The following is a 14,347-nucleotide window of genomic DNA, read 5'->3' on the forward strand; positions in this document are numbered from 1 at the left end:
ACCCCCCCAGGGTTCAGGCGCGGCCTGTGACGGTCCCGCAGGGTCCTCGTGCGGTTCCAGGCATTCTCCCCGGGGCTCTTCTATTCACGAGGGTCGCCTTCCCACGGAGGGCAGGGCAGCACAGCTCAGGGCAGGAGGGACGGGACCTGCCGAACCCTCGGGCTGAGGTGACCCACGCGACCCCGGCGGCCTCCAGGGGCCCGCGCCGCAGCGGGGCCAGCCCCCCGCCCCGTGCCGGTGGAGTGGGAAATCGCTATGCGCGCCCCGGTCCTGGCCCCGCCCCCACCCAGCCCCGCCCCACCGATGGCACCGCCCCGCCACTCCCTCCCGGCCACGCCCCATCCGTGAGCCACGTCCCGAAGTCTCGTCGCCGCTGTCAAATTGCCCTCCCGGCCCCACCCAGCTCTGGAGCCCCGCCCCTAACCTGGTCCCCGGAAACGCGCCACCGGCCGACTCGCCTCCGGCCCCGCCCCTTCATCCAGCCCCGCCCCTTCTGGCGCGAGGCCCCGCCCCGTACCTCCGCCTCCCGCCCTCGCGTGATTGACAGCGCAGGGCTGCACCTGCGGGCCAGTCTCGCGGTTGCGCGTTCTCGCGCCGCCTGGGGCTGGGGGCCCGGGGTCTTCCGCCGCGTCCCGCTCCGCGCTTTCCCGCCCTGCGGGGCTACGCACCGGCTCTGCCCTGCCCTGCGGCCTCCTGCCCGCGCCGCTCGCCGCTGCTGCCCTGAGGATTGGGACAGGGCCGCTGGGACCTGAGCTTCCCCCCTGCCCTCGCTGTTGGTTAATTTCAGACGCTCCGGTCGCTAATTGGAAAACTGGAGTCTATTTAGAACAACTTGGGCACGTGAACCCATTTCCAACTCTGAATTTCATGAAATCTAAATAAAGATCAAGTATTTCCACGAAAATTGAGCGCGTTCCAAGTTGAGATGTGCTGTAAGCTGTAAAACACGGACTGCACTTAGTATGCTTAGTACTAGGACTTAGTGCTGACTGCGATGTTGATGGTGGCGAACACTGAGAACCAGCCCCTTGAAAAAGTTTACATTGGTTACCTGTCAAAATGATAACATTTGAGATATAATGGATAAAACAAAAAAATATATATTCACAAAAATTTTAAATTACTGTCACCCGATTTTTTATTTTCTTCACGTAGCTACTAGAAAATGTAAAATGACACCTGTGGCTCCTGCTACATTTCTTTATTAGAGAGAGGAGAGAGAGCGAGCACGTGTGCCAGCGAGGGGCAGCGGAGAGAGAGAGGAAGGGCGGGGAGAGAATCCAAGCAGGCTCCCTGCCCAGTGCAGAGCCCAGTATGGGGCTCGATCCCGCAACCCTGGGGCCACGACCCCAGCCAAAATCAAGAGTCGGAAGCTCAACCCACGGGGCCACCCAGGCGCCCCTCCCGCTACCTTTCCGGCTTGCCGTGCTGCTCTGGACGCTCACATGTGGACCGGGACACAGTGTGCCCTATCCCCACCCTGACATCCTCTGAAAGCAGGTGTGCTGTTGCTGGTGTCTGTCACTATCATACGGGGGCTTGAAGCTACGTGTGCTTTCCCAGGGCTCTGCCGAGAGCACGTTCTGTATAAGGTCCCCCGCATAAGGATGAGGCATGCGAGGCTCAGGGAGGAGGGGAGACAGAGACCTCCCAGGTCACTCGACCAGTGGGCAGCAGTCCCCTTTGCCCGATCACGTCACGGATTCCAAGGCTGGCTGTCTGGTGGACAGTGAGCCAAGTGCAGGCTGATCCTGGCTGAGACCCAAATGCCTTCAAGGAAGGTGAAGTTGCCTCCAGACTTGGTCAAGGACGATGCATTATAAGCCAAGACCATGAAAACCTTGCAGGGTTTTCTGCAGGGTCCAGGGGATCACCGAAAGCCTGAATTCCACCATTACTCTCCAGCCCCGTCTGGTCTCCTGGGGAGGAGTGGCGGTTGAGAGGCGGAGGAGGACGTGGGCAGCTGGCTCCTTGGTGCCCCAGCTTTATGCCCTGAAAGTCTGTTTCTTCACCCAAAGATGGGGTGTGGCTCGTAGGTTCGCCGTGAGGGTGAGACAGATAGGTTATTCCAGGTATGGGGAACAAGGCCTGCACGCCGCACACAGCAGAGTCCAGCTCTCCCTGTTTGGTGACACTGCTTTGAAAACTGTCAGGCACCACACACCCCTGGTGGTGGCTGTAATGTGCAAATGGCTCCGGGGCAGAGCAGCGGAGGTGACACCATTCATGCCATGCGTGTGATGTGGTGACAGACCAGGGGGTGGGATGGGCTCTAGGGAAGTTAAAGGTGGTCAGCCGTGGCTGTAACTCAAACTCAGAACTTAGCGCAACTCTGATCATTTTTTGGAGTGTGGTTAAAATGATGACGGTGGTGGCCCTCTGGACTCTCTTCTCAATTCTGTTCTCTTATCAGATATTCCTGTGGTCACTCCTTGCCATTCAGGTGTCATCTCCAAGAGGCTTCCCTAAACCCTCAGATCTAAAGAGGCTCCCCACTCAATCTCATGACTGGGTTTTAAATTCTTTACCTGAAACTACTATTATTTATTTGAGAGAGAAAGAGAGAGCACAAGCAGAAGAGGGACAGAGAGATAGAGATAGAGACAGAGAGAGAACGCGCGCGGGAGAATCCCAAGCAGGCTCCACAGTCAGTGGGGAGCCCGATGTGGGGCTCGAACTCACGAACCGAACAGTGAGATCATGACCTGCCTGAGCTGAAACCAAGAGTTGGACACTCAACCGACTGAGCCACCCAGGCGGCTCTGAAATTATTTTAACAAGACTAATTTCTCTACTAGTCTCTGTCCACTAGAATGTGAGCTCCTTGAGAGCAGGGGCCTCATCAGTCTTGGTCTCAGCCTGGCACATAGTGGACCCTCACGGCCCAGCCTGTAATGGGCTTTCAGCAGCCAGGCTCCCAGACGGCACTCAGTAAAAACTGGCTCATCGCATGAATGAAGGCATAGCGCCAATGTCCCAGTTTCTCCAGGGTAAACATCCACAAACAAGGGTTCTAGTCCCTTGTTATCTGGTCTGTCTCTTGGCATTCTAGCCAGGCTATAACCTCTTAGCATTCCATACCTATAGACCAACGTGACATTTCAGGTGGAGCCTGGGCAGAACTCAGCAGAGAAGGGCTTTCACTACCCTTATTCTATTTTTCTTTTATTTTTTAAATAATATTTATTTTGAGACACAGAATGCCAGCAGGGGAGGGGTAGAGAGAGGAGGAGAAAGAGAATCCCAAGCAGGCCCCGCACCATCAGCAGAGCCCGACGCGGGGCTCGATCTCACAAACCATGAGATCACGACCTGAGCTGAAATCAAGAGTCAGACACTTGACTGAGCCACCCACGTGCCCTTCGCTTCCCTTATTCTAGACTCTATGCTTTTATTAACGTAGCCTCATATGGATCAACTTTTTGACCAGGCTTTAGTCAAGCCTCCTTGGGTTGGAAGAAACAGAAATCCACGCAGAGGCACTTTAAGCAAAAGAGGCAAAGGTTCGGGAAGGGCTACAGGCTGCTTCATAAAAACCTGGGCCATCGCGAAGGGCAGTGGGTCTCCCAAGAGAGCACATTGGAAACCATTACAAACCATCTGATTTAGCTGTGTGTGGCTGCCTGTCCCTGGGCCACACGGTCCCTTGCTCACTCTGTCACCACACACATGGTGGCGGTGGCCGTCCTACTCCATCTCACTTCCCACAACCAGAGGGGACAGAAGGTGAGCTCTCCCCGCAGCGTCTTGGGTCCCAGGAGAGGATCTGATTGGTTCAGCTGTGCACCTCTCGTCCAATCAGCTGTGACCGAAAGGTAGGGGTCATACCTGGCAGAGGTGGCCGTGGACTCCATTATTGTAGGTGGGTGGGCAATTTCTTAAGAAGGAGCTGCCCCGAGCCTTAAGTCACCCCAAAAGGCCTAGTCTCCAGTAATGACATTAAAAGTAACAGAGGCATAGCCATACGCAGCGCCATGGCATGGACACTGGCCACAGCACTGGAGGTGGTCCCCGGGCCCCTGCTGTATGGCATGTGTCCCTCCGGCTGCTGGCTGGCCTTTGGAGACCATGTGTCCCTTTGCTGCTGGCAGTGCATGCAGACAGCACTGTTCAGTCCCCAGACTCCCCCCTCACACGGGCAGACACATTTTAGATTCACGTTCCTGATCCCACAAGAGCCTGTGAAGGGTCCTTTAGGACGCAGCTATCCCCAGAGCCATTCAGGCCTCCCACGGCCTGCTTCTGCCTCTGCTTGTGCCCCAGGGAGCCGGCCAGAGCACAGCAAGGCCACGCATGTCCCTCCCAGGAGTGTCCCCCTGAGGAGAATGTGCCTGGGAGTGCGTGGCCGAGTCACGCAGCCATGTGGTGGCCAGGCAGGCAGGGAGTGCTCTCTTATGGGGGGGGGGGGGGTTCCCGGATTTGTCGCGACCCTAGGGTCTGCCTCCCATCCCCTCACACAGCTCTCTTGGGAAGCACGAGCCTAGCCAGCACGCTGTGGTTCCAGGCCGGTGGGTAGGCAGGTGCAAGACAAATGAAATGCTGGCAGAAATTCCTAAGCATTTTGGAGGCTCTGGGAAGGCTCCTGCTTCTCAGCTTATCTACGGAGGGCAGGGACTGGGCCAAACCGCTGGCTGGGAGCCAGATATCGGAGTCACTGCGGTTAGATTCAGCTGCCTGTACCTCTCCAAGACCAGGATTGTTTATCTTCTAAACGTGAAACAGAGCATAGAGAACCACAGTGTATCTGGGAGAGAAGACAGCTCCCTCCCTCTTGATGAGCAGCTATGAGCAGAAATATTTACAAAGTCCCCTTATCACCATTGGTCTGAAGAAGAGGCTGTGCCTAGAATTCGTGATGCCATTACAGTCCCAGAATCCTACGCTCTCCCTCTATAACGCATAGCAAGCTTACATTTGGAGTGTTCCCTTCTGACTGAATTCTTTTTTTTTTTTTTTTTTAAGTTTATTTATTTTCAGAGAGACTGCGTGAGCGGGGAGGGGCAGAGAGACAGAGACACAGCATCCCAAGCAGGCTCCACACTGTCAGCACAGGGCCTGACATGGGGCTCAAACTCACAAAACCCTGAGATCGTGACCTGAGCCGATACCAAGAGTTGGATGCTTGACTGACTGAGCCACCCAGGCGCCCCTCAACTGAGGTCAGTTCTTACCTCTAACCCCCAACCACTGTTTTGATTACAAAATCTATTTCACCAGGGCGCCTGGGTGGCTCAGTGGGTTAAGCATCCAACTTCGGTTCAGGTCATGATCTGGTGGTTCGTGGGTTCCAGCCCCACATCCGGCTCTGTGCTGACAGCTCAGAGCCTGGCACCTGCTTCGGATTCTGTGTCTCCCTCTCTCTCTGCCCCTCCCCTGCTCAAGCTCTGTCTGTCTCTCTCAAAAATAGATAAACATTTAAAAAAATTTTTTTTAATAATAATAAAAAAAAGAAATCTATTTTACAGGACCACCGGGCTGGCTCAGTTAGTTGAGCGTCTAATTCATGGTTTCGGCTCAGATCATGATCTCGCGGTTTCGGTTTTGTGGATTCAAGCCTAGCATCCACTTGGGACTCTCTCTCCCCCTGCCTCTCCTCTGCTCGGTGCTCTCTCTCTCTCTCAAAATAAATAGTCTTAAAAACAAAACAAACAAAACAAAACAAAACAAAACAAAACAAAACAACACATATTTTAGGTGGTGGCCTAGAGCACAAATAGCAAAACGGAAATGGAACAGCACTTAGCCTTAAAAAAGCTGGTTGCAACCCTGTCCGCGGATCCCTGGGTGGCCGATAACTTGCTACAGGCCGTTCACAAAGTATGAACCTGGGACATACAGGAAACGGTCGTTTCTGTTTTCCCAACGCTCGGCTCCTTACGGAAAGCCTGGAGAAGACGGAGGAACAAAGCCCCCAAGCCGCGCTAGGCCTTCGGAGGACACCCCGCCGGCTGCGCCCTCGCGCCTCCCGGGCAGCGGGGTCTCCAGGACTCCAGACGACCTCGGCCGTAGGCTCTGGGGACTAACACCCCTTTTCTTGCCACTGATCCCGTTCTGAAAGCCACTCTTCCTTTTACAAACATGGCAGCGGGACTGACATACGATTCGCACCCAGAGCCGACGCAGGGGTCTTCGTGCGGGGGTCTGGCTGCCCCGAGGCGCCTCGCCGCGGAGGGCCAGTGTCGTCCAACGCGCACCGCTTGCAATTCAAGCAGGAAGTACGTAGCATGTCTCTCTGCTCCGGGACCGCACTGGCTCGACGACCGCCGCCAGCCGGGGAGGGTCGTCAAATCCCCAAGCCCTGCGGAGGCGGCCGGCTCTAAGGCGCATGCGCGCTGCGGCCCGGCAAAAGAGCACCAGTGCGCATGCGCCCCGGCGAGTCCATTTCCCGGCCTCCCCTGCATCCCGCCCTGGCGCCGAAGGTTCCGCCCGCGGAGGGGCGGGGCCACGCGCGGCGGGAAAATCGGCGCGGAGCGCGGCCCCACTTCCGGCCCCGGACTGTACTCAGCTCGGTCTCGGTCCCGCCGGGTCCCCGGCCCCCGGCCCTGGGTCCCGCCATGGCACAGCCCCGTCTCACCGACTTCTTCGCGCGCCGCCGCCCCGGGCCCCGCGCCGCGCCGCCGCGGGCCAAGCCGGCCTGGCGCACCCCGAGCCCCGCCAAGCCGGCACCCCCCACCCCGGCCCGGACCCCGGGAGGCAGCCGCAAGCGCGCCCGCCCGCCCGCCGAGCCCACGCGCGACCACCCCGCGCCGCCCGCGCGCAGGCGGCTGCGGCTACCGGCCGACACGGTGAGGCCGCGGCGGGGAGAGGGGGGAAACTGAGGCCGGGGCGGGGGGCGGGGTGAGTGGATGGGCACCGACGGGAGAAAACACTTGTAGGGGAGAGCCGGGAAACAGGGCGCTGTGGCCCCCCAAAAGACTTGCCCTGGAGGGAGGGCGCAGACCAGGGGGTTGCATGCACACGGTAAACCGCAGCCTCGAGAGGGAGAACTCGACCATTCGGAGAATGGGCCTGGAGCCGCTGTGGGAGACAGTGGAGAAAGCGCGGGGCCGGGTCACTGGAGACCCGGCAGGTGGGCCGGCCTGCTGGAGAGCACGTCAGTGGGGGTGGGGACAGAAGGCACTGGAGTTAGCAGGGCCGGAGGGCCCGAGCGCAGTGGCGGCTGCGTGTCTAGCTTGCCAGCAAGGCTGGGCAAGGGGTCAGGCCTGGCCCTTCTGACTTGACTCCAGCAGAAACTGTCATTGGTGCCCCCAGCAGCTGGTGTGTAGCCAGCTGAGGGAAGTAGGAAACCCTCTCTTACCGCAGGGTGTCCTCACTCGTTCTCCTTTGCGGTCCTGTCCACCAGGTCTCGAGCCCCAGTGCCCCGGCTGCCCCAGGCTCCCCAGAGGAGGCCACTCTCTCAGCAGGTCAGCTGCCCTGCTTGGCAGCCCAGGAGGACAAGGTGAGGCTGGCCCCGGGGGGAGGGAGAGTGGTGTGGGGGTGACGGGCCAGCTGATGGCATCTTGTGTCCACAGGCCTCCTCAAAAGTCACACTTTCTGAACTCAAGTCGTGCCTACAGCGGGCACGGGAGCTAGGGGCCCGGGCCCAGGAGCTGAAAGCAAGTGCCCAGAGGAAGGATGCTGGGGAACCCTGCGTGCTGGAGGACCAGGGGCAGCCAGCAGGGCCATGGTGAGTCCTGGGTGGGCAGACAGGCACCCAGGGAAAGGCTAGGCTGGTGGGAAGATGGCAGGCGGGACAAGGCTGGGGGGCTGCTCCCCTTCCGCTCCCTGCCACTCACTTGCTCTGCACCTCAGTCTCCATCCATAAGAGGGTGCCCGTTCTTGCCTCAGTGGCCCTTGTGACTTTGGAATGCCGTCTACAGCTGCCATTTCTTGGGTATTTGTCTCCTGCGCCCATGTCTGTCCTCCCCAGCTCCTGAGGTCATATGTGCCTTGTAGAGATAAGGAGCCAGGACTTCCCTAGGTGACCGGGCGAGATGTGAGGCCACGCTTTTCTGGTTCCAGCCCTAGTGCTGGTGACGGGAGACTGGGAGCGCCGGGGTTCTGGGACTGGTGTGTGGTGTGTCACGGGAACAGGGACGCTTTTCAGGCCCCGGCTCCGGGGTCTCCCTGGCCATTTGGCCTGCCTGCCGTCAGTGTTGGAGGGTGTGGGTCTGGTGCTTCTCCTGAGGCCTCGCTCCCCTCCTGGCAGCGGACAGAAGGCACCCGCCTACCAGCGCTTCCACGCCTTGGCCCAGCCGGGGCCCCCGGGGCTTGTGCTGCCCTACAAGTACCAGGTGCTGGCCGAGATGTTCCGCAGCATGGACACCATCGTGGGCATGCTCTACAACCGCTCCGAGACCGCGACCTTTGCCAAGGTTAAGCAGGGCGTCCAGGACATGATGCGCAAGTGAGTGGCCCGCAGAGGGTGGGGGCCTCACCCTGCCCGTACGGTCTGAGTGTGCCCTTCCCGGCGCGCTCTGACCCAGCACCTTGTCCCGCAGGCGCTTTGAGGAGCGCAACGTGGGCCAGATCAGAACCGTGTACCCCGCTTCTTACCGCTTCCGCCAGGAGCGCAACGTCCCCACCTTCAAGGACGGCGTCAAGAGGTCCGATTACCAGCTTACCATTGAGCCGCTGCTAGACCAGGGTGAGCGCGCTCTGACTGAGGTCACGCGTGTCCGAGCCTCGGTCTCCCTGCCAGTGACACTGCGTGATTTTGGGCGTGGCGTGAGGCGTCGGAGACCAGCAGTCTGGGGGCCTGGGTGACGGGGCGGGCCCGGGCGGGGGGCTCAGGCCTGAAGTCTTCCCACAGAGGCCGGCAGCAAGGCTCCCCAGCTCACGGCCTCGCACCTCCTGCGGCGCAGACAGGTCTTCGGCCAGAATCTGGTGGAGCGCGTCCGGGAGCACCACAGGGTGAGTGATGGGGGTGACCGGCTCCGTCCTCGGAGGAAGCACCTCCCCGGCAGGCCCTGGGCTGGGCCCCGAAACCGTCCCTGTCATAGCTCCGTCTTACCCCGCAGGAGACAGGCCCTCGTGAGAGGCTGACTCTTCGAGTTCTCTTCACCCGTCTCCGTGGCTGCCTCGTGGGGTGGGTGCAGGGCTGGGCGAGAGCCCCGCTCCTGGTTCCCCAGTGGAGGGCCGGGAGCTCAGGGCTGCAGCCTCAGGCCCTGGGGGCGCGTGATGGGCTCAGTGCTGCTCTGTGCCGGGTGTCGTGCCCTTTGGCCCAGCTGAGTACCTGAGCCCAAGATGGCCCGACTGGGCGGGCTAGGAACACAGCAGCCCTGCCCCCCCCCCCCCCCCGGCCCCGCCCAATGCAGATGTGCCTGGGCTCACCTGGCACTCGCATCTCCTCACACAGGCCTTCCTCGCCTCCCTGAACCCGCCCATGGTGGTGCCTGAGGACCAGCTGACACGTTGGCACCCCCACTTCAATGTGGACGAAGTGCCTGACATCGAGCCGGCTGAGCTGCCCCAGCCCCCCACCACGGAGAAGCTGGCCACCGCCCAGGAGGTGCTGGCCCGTGCCCGCAGCCTGATGTCACCCAGGGTGAGGCCGCCTTAGGGCTTGCGGGGCGGGCACCCGACAGGCTCCATCCTTGGCCATGCGCCTCCGGGGTGGTGGGATGTGCCCTCCCCCCTTACGGAGCGCTGCCTGCTTGGCAGGCTGCGCCCTGGGCACCAGCCACCTGCCGTGACGCTCAGGGTGAGCCTAGGCCGGCAGACCGCGACCTCCCTGTGGCCGGGCCGGGTGGGGGCGCCTTCTGATTCTCCCCTCTGAACTGCCTCAGATGCAAAAGGCCCTGAGCGACCTGGCTCTGCGTACGGCCAAGTCCGGCAGCCCCGGGTCCCCCGGCCCTGCCCTGCCAGCCACCCCGCCGGCCACCCCGCCTGCCGCCCTGAAGGGGGTGTCTCAGGACCTGCTGGAGCGGGTGAGTGTCCGGGGTCCTGGCAGGGGCCCGTGGGACCGGCTCTCCGCTGACCGTTCTCGGGGCCTACCGCAGATCCGCTGCAAGCAGGCGCAGAAGCAGCTGGCGCAGATGACGCGGCAGCCGGAGCAGGAGCGGCGGCTGCAGCGGCTGGAGCGGCTGCCCGAGCTGGCCCGCGTGCTGCGTGGCATCTTCGTGTCGGAGCGCAAGCCCGCCCTCACCATGGAGGTGGCCTGCGCCAGGATGGCGGGCAGCTACCGCGCGGCCCTGAGCCCTGGTGTGTGCCCCCTCCCTGTGTTCCCCGCTCAGGATGAGGCTGGGCACGGTGTCCTCGAGCCCCCACCCGGCCCCCAGACCCCCTCAGATCCCCTCAGACAGCGCCGGGCCCCACGGGACTGTGGGTTCCCTCCAGGCTGCAGGGCGACCTCCGCCCTCCCCCCTCCAGGCCCGGTGTTGGGCTCAGTGGGAGGGTCAGCTCCTCAGCAAGGCCAGTCTGTCACTGCCCTGGCCCGAGCCCTTCCACCTTCCCACCGTTGGGTCTGCTGCTTGGAGGCTTGGACAGGCCTGTGGGGCGGGGCGGGGGGGGGGACTGGTCCTAAGGCAGGCCCGCTGACTGGTCTGGACCCCCCCATAAGGGGTCAGTACCCCCTCCCAGGCGCACGGCCCTGCTCACATCCTGTCTGTCTGCAGGAGAGATGGAGAAGCACGTACAGCTGCTCTCTGAGCTGCTTCCCGACTGGCTCAGCCTCCACCACGTCCGCACCGACACCTATGTCAAGCTGGACAAGGCTGCTGACCTGGCAGGTGTCCTCGCCCGGCTGGCCCACCTTGCCCGTGCCGAGGCGGCACTGTGAGCCTCGCGGGCCTGGGCTTAGGTCCTTGGCCCGCCGTGTCTCTTTTATTCCCTTTAGGAACACAATGCACTTTTCTTCCCCTCCTAACTCCCCACCAGGGTCCCTGGCCAGTGCGGGTGGTGGGCCCACCCTCTTGCAGAATATTGTCATTAAACTGCTTTCTGTTGGTGACTGTCATCGTTGGTGTCTTTGGGGGCATAGCAGAGTGGGGTGGCTTTGCAGCCTGTGCAAGCTTGGGTGAGGCGGTTGGCACAATGCCCCCGATATGTCCACATGGGAATCCCTGGTGACCCAGTAAGCTCGGTGTCACCGCTGGACCCGTACAAGAGGGAGGCGGACTGCAGGACTGGGGGATGCAGGGGGGGCCCAGAGCCCGATTTTTCCTGGAACCTTCAGGAGCCAGCCCCACTCCACTGACAGTGTCGTGAGCCACCCTGCTGGTGTGACTGACCACAGCAACTGAGAGGCCGTCTGGGCAGCACCTGGCTCCTGAAAGGCAGCTGGGAGCAGAGAGCCACAGAATGCCAGACACAGGCCCGCCCAACCCGCCAAGTGGGATTCCCGCACCTCTTGGCCCCGGATAAAGAACAGCCACTCTAGCAAGGCACTTTATTCACCTCTTTTCAGTGTTTCTAGGTGGCCCTGCAGTGGCCGGGGCTCCGGCCTGAGCTACCGGCTCCAGGCCTCGGCACCTCCAGAACCTGCAGGAAGGGCCCCAGGCGGTAAAAAAAGGCAACTGCAAAAAAGTTGAAAGTCCAGACGGGTGGCCAGCGCCCCCTGGCGGCCATCGGCCAGCCACGAGGCAGGAACTCTCCGCCAGAGCGGGGAGGGTGGGTCAGTCGTACTGCAGAAGAGAGAAGACCGGCACGGCCCCCAGCTTCTCCCTGCCCTTCAGCGAGGTCAGCTCCACCAGGCTCACGCACTCCAGCACCTCCGCCCGCAGCTGGCCCAGCAGTTCACAGGCCGCGTGCATGGTTCCTGAGTGGGTGGGCAGAGGGCACGCAATGAGGCCCCACCCAGCCGGGGGGCGGGGAGGGGGAGGAGGTGGCGTGGGGACGAGGCTCCCACCTGCCCACACAGGGTCTTGCCGCTCACGCGTAAACTGTACAGTGCTGAGGCCCCAACCCAGGTCTCACACGTGGGCTGAGCCACTTTCCTGCACCCCCAGCAGTCCTAGCGCCAGGCCCTGTTTGCCGGGGGGAGGGGGGGGGGGGGGGGGGGGGGGAGACACTCACCCCCAGTGGCCAGCAGATCGTCCACGACAACCACCTTCTGCCCTGGCTCCAAGGCGTCTCTCTGGATTTCCAACTCAGCCTGCGGATGGGAAGCAGGCACTCGGTCTGCACGTCTCCAGACGCGGCCCTGGTGTGCAGAGCCTGGGAGGTGGTGCCGACGAGAGCCCAACCCACCCAGCTGCCACCTGGCTGCGTGAGCTCGGCTGGCATCTCGGGCAGAGTTGGCATCAGCCACGGCAGCTACACCCGACCCAGGAGATATCCTCAGGAAGCCCAAGGGTCACGGGTGGCGGTGCCCAGCCCACTCACCTTCCCATATTCCAACGTGTATGAGGCAGACACCGTGGGGCCGGGCAGCTTCCCTCGCTTTCGGATGAGCACGCAGCCCAAGCCAAGCTCCTGGGCCAGGGAGGGGCCGAACAGAAAGCCTCGGGAGTCTAGGCCTGTTGGTCAGAGGTGGGGTGTCAGGGGTGGCTGTGTGGCACGGGAGCACGAGGGTCCCCAGGGGCCAGTGCCGGACAGTGGCAAGAAGCCCCTGGCTTTGTTGGCTCCAGCTAAAAGTCCTTGACTGAGCACCCACCTCTGTGCACAGAGCCTGCTGGGTGCTGCAGGGCAGGAGCCGGGGACCCAGAAGCGGAAATAACTGTGTGGCCTCAGGGAAGTTACCTGCCTTCTCCCCACAGCCCTGCCGCCAGCCTGTCACTGGGCTGCTGATAACTAAGGAGCGGACTCAGACGGCTCCTGTCATTCTTGCAACAGCATCTGCCCTGGAGGGGCTGGCCCTGAGCTATCTCCTGCTATCTCCCGCGGTCACTCACGGGGAAGCGCAGGCCCCACCCCCTAGGGGTGCCGCGAGGGAGGGCTTCCAGAGGAAGGAACCCTCTGAAGGACACAGTCAAGTGAAAAGCCATGGTCCCGCAGGGCAGCGGGGAGCCATGGGAGGGCCGGGGCATGGCGCTGTCACGGAGACCTGGCCTGCTGGGGTCCTCCCTGAAGCCCCGTGCTGGGCAGAGGGCCTGGCCCACAGCTCAACACACAGACGGGCAACAAGAGTGTTCTTGGCCCAGTGGACTCTGGTCAGACACCCCTGGGGATACTCAGCCCGTAGCCTCACCAGTCCAGAACGGAGGACCAGGAAGTCGGCGAGAGGGAGGGGCACGGCGATGGGGTGACCTTGCCCTCAGCCGGCCACTGCAAAGACGCGCCCACCCTCAGGCGGCCAAGTGCCGCTCAGCAGGTTCATCCTTACAGCCTACTCGAGGGTCGGCAGCCAAGCACGGTGCGACGTTCAGCGTGTCCCCGACGGCCGCCCCCCAAGCCTCTCCTAAGCTAACGTGGGTCGCCCCTCCGTCCGCACGGCTCAGGGCTCAGGGGGGAGGAACGCCCACGGTACCCTCGCGGAGCCTGGCACAGACCCGGAGACCTCTCCGGGCCTCTCGAGACACCCCAGGGCACAGCATCGGCGCCGGGGGCAGGCAGGAGGCCCGGGGAGGGTCCACCTGGGATTCGAGGACCCGCCCCTGCCCCCTCCACTTACCCACGATGTAGTCGATCTTGCCGCCGTGGGTCTCTTTCAGGTGATTCGTCAGGAGGCGGATGGACGCGCGGAAGGAGTCGGGGTCCTTCAGGACGGGCGAGATATCCCTGGCACGCGAGGCCAGGCCTGGTGACCCCCGGGGTCGGGTCCGGGCCCCGCACGGGGACGGCGGGCTCGCTGGCCTGGCCCCGCGCGGTCGCCCCCCCGCCCCGCCCCGCGCCCGCCCCCGCACCTGAACAGCACGCCGGGCACGGGGAAGTCCGGGAAGCTACGGATGCGCCGCGCCACCAGCTGCAGGTCGGAGTCCGCCATCGCGGGGTGAGCGCGGGGTGAGCGCGTGTCCGCGAGCGGCAGGGGCGCCCCGGCGGCTCTGCGCCTGCGCGAGCGGGCGGGGCGCCTACGCTAGGCGCCAGTGGGCGGGGCCGCCGTCGCCCGCAGGGACTACCGTATTCCACCGAATCTTGGGTACCGCGTTGTTGCTCTAGCGCCCTGAACAGGCGCGTCCGCCGCCGCCGCGCTCGCTCTCCTACCGCGCGGTACGAGGGGCGGACGCGCGCGGCCACCAACACGCGGTGCCCAGCCCGAGCGTCCCCTGCAGGAGTACGCCGGTGGACGGGGACGGCAGCGGGGGTGCCGAGCCCTGGAGGGGACGGGCCGGCTCCGCCAGACCCTCCGGGAGCGCGCGGGAGTTGGGAGTGCCGGGGCCACCCGAGAGTCCAGCCCCGGCATCAGCGACGGGGCGGGGCAGAGGGAAACCCACCCCGCCCACTTCCGCAAAGGGTCAAATCCTTATTAAAAAAAAAAAAAAAAAAAAAG

At 62.6% G+C, this 14,347-nt stretch overlaps 2 protein-coding genes across 2 annotated transcripts; one reads left to right on the forward strand and one right to left on the reverse strand.

The window, feature by feature from the left end:
• Window positions 1–6,421: 6,421 nt before the first annotated feature.
• Window positions 6,422–10,930, forward strand: CDT1 (chromatin licensing and DNA replication factor 1). Its single transcript, XM_043599879.1, has 10 exons — window positions 6,422–6,785; window positions 7,343–7,438; window positions 7,512–7,666; window positions 8,189–8,386; window positions 8,481–8,626; window positions 8,792–8,892; window positions 9,338–9,526; window positions 9,768–9,908; window positions 9,981–10,182; window positions 10,596–10,930. Exons 1-10 carry the CDS (start codon window positions 6,555–6,557, stop codon window positions 10,757–10,759), a joined length of 1,623 nt encoding a protein of 540 aa, XP_043455814.1. The 5' UTR covers window positions 6,422–6,554; the 3' UTR covers window positions 10,760–10,930.
• Window positions 10,931–11,354: 424 nt separating this feature from the next.
• On the reverse strand, window positions 11,355–14,259 carry APRT (adenine phosphoribosyltransferase). Its single transcript, XM_043599886.1, has 5 exons — window positions 13,764–14,259; window positions 13,532–13,638; window positions 12,304–12,437; window positions 11,995–12,073; window positions 11,355–11,737 (listed from the first exon to the last, which is right to left on the reverse strand). The coding sequence occupies exons 1-5, from the start codon at window positions 13,841–13,843 to the stop codon at window positions 11,595–11,597; spliced, it is 543 nt and encodes a 180-aa protein (XP_043455821.1). The 5' UTR covers window positions 13,844–14,259; the 3' UTR covers window positions 11,355–11,594.
• Between the last annotated feature and the right edge of the window lie 88 nt (window positions 14,260–14,347).

This window comes from Prionailurus bengalensis, chromosome E2, assembly GCF_016509475.1.
Source record: "Prionailurus bengalensis isolate Pbe53 chromosome E2, Fcat_Pben_1.1_paternal_pri, whole genome shotgun sequence".
NCBI lineage: Eukaryota > Metazoa > Chordata > Mammalia > Carnivora > Felidae > Prionailurus > Prionailurus bengalensis.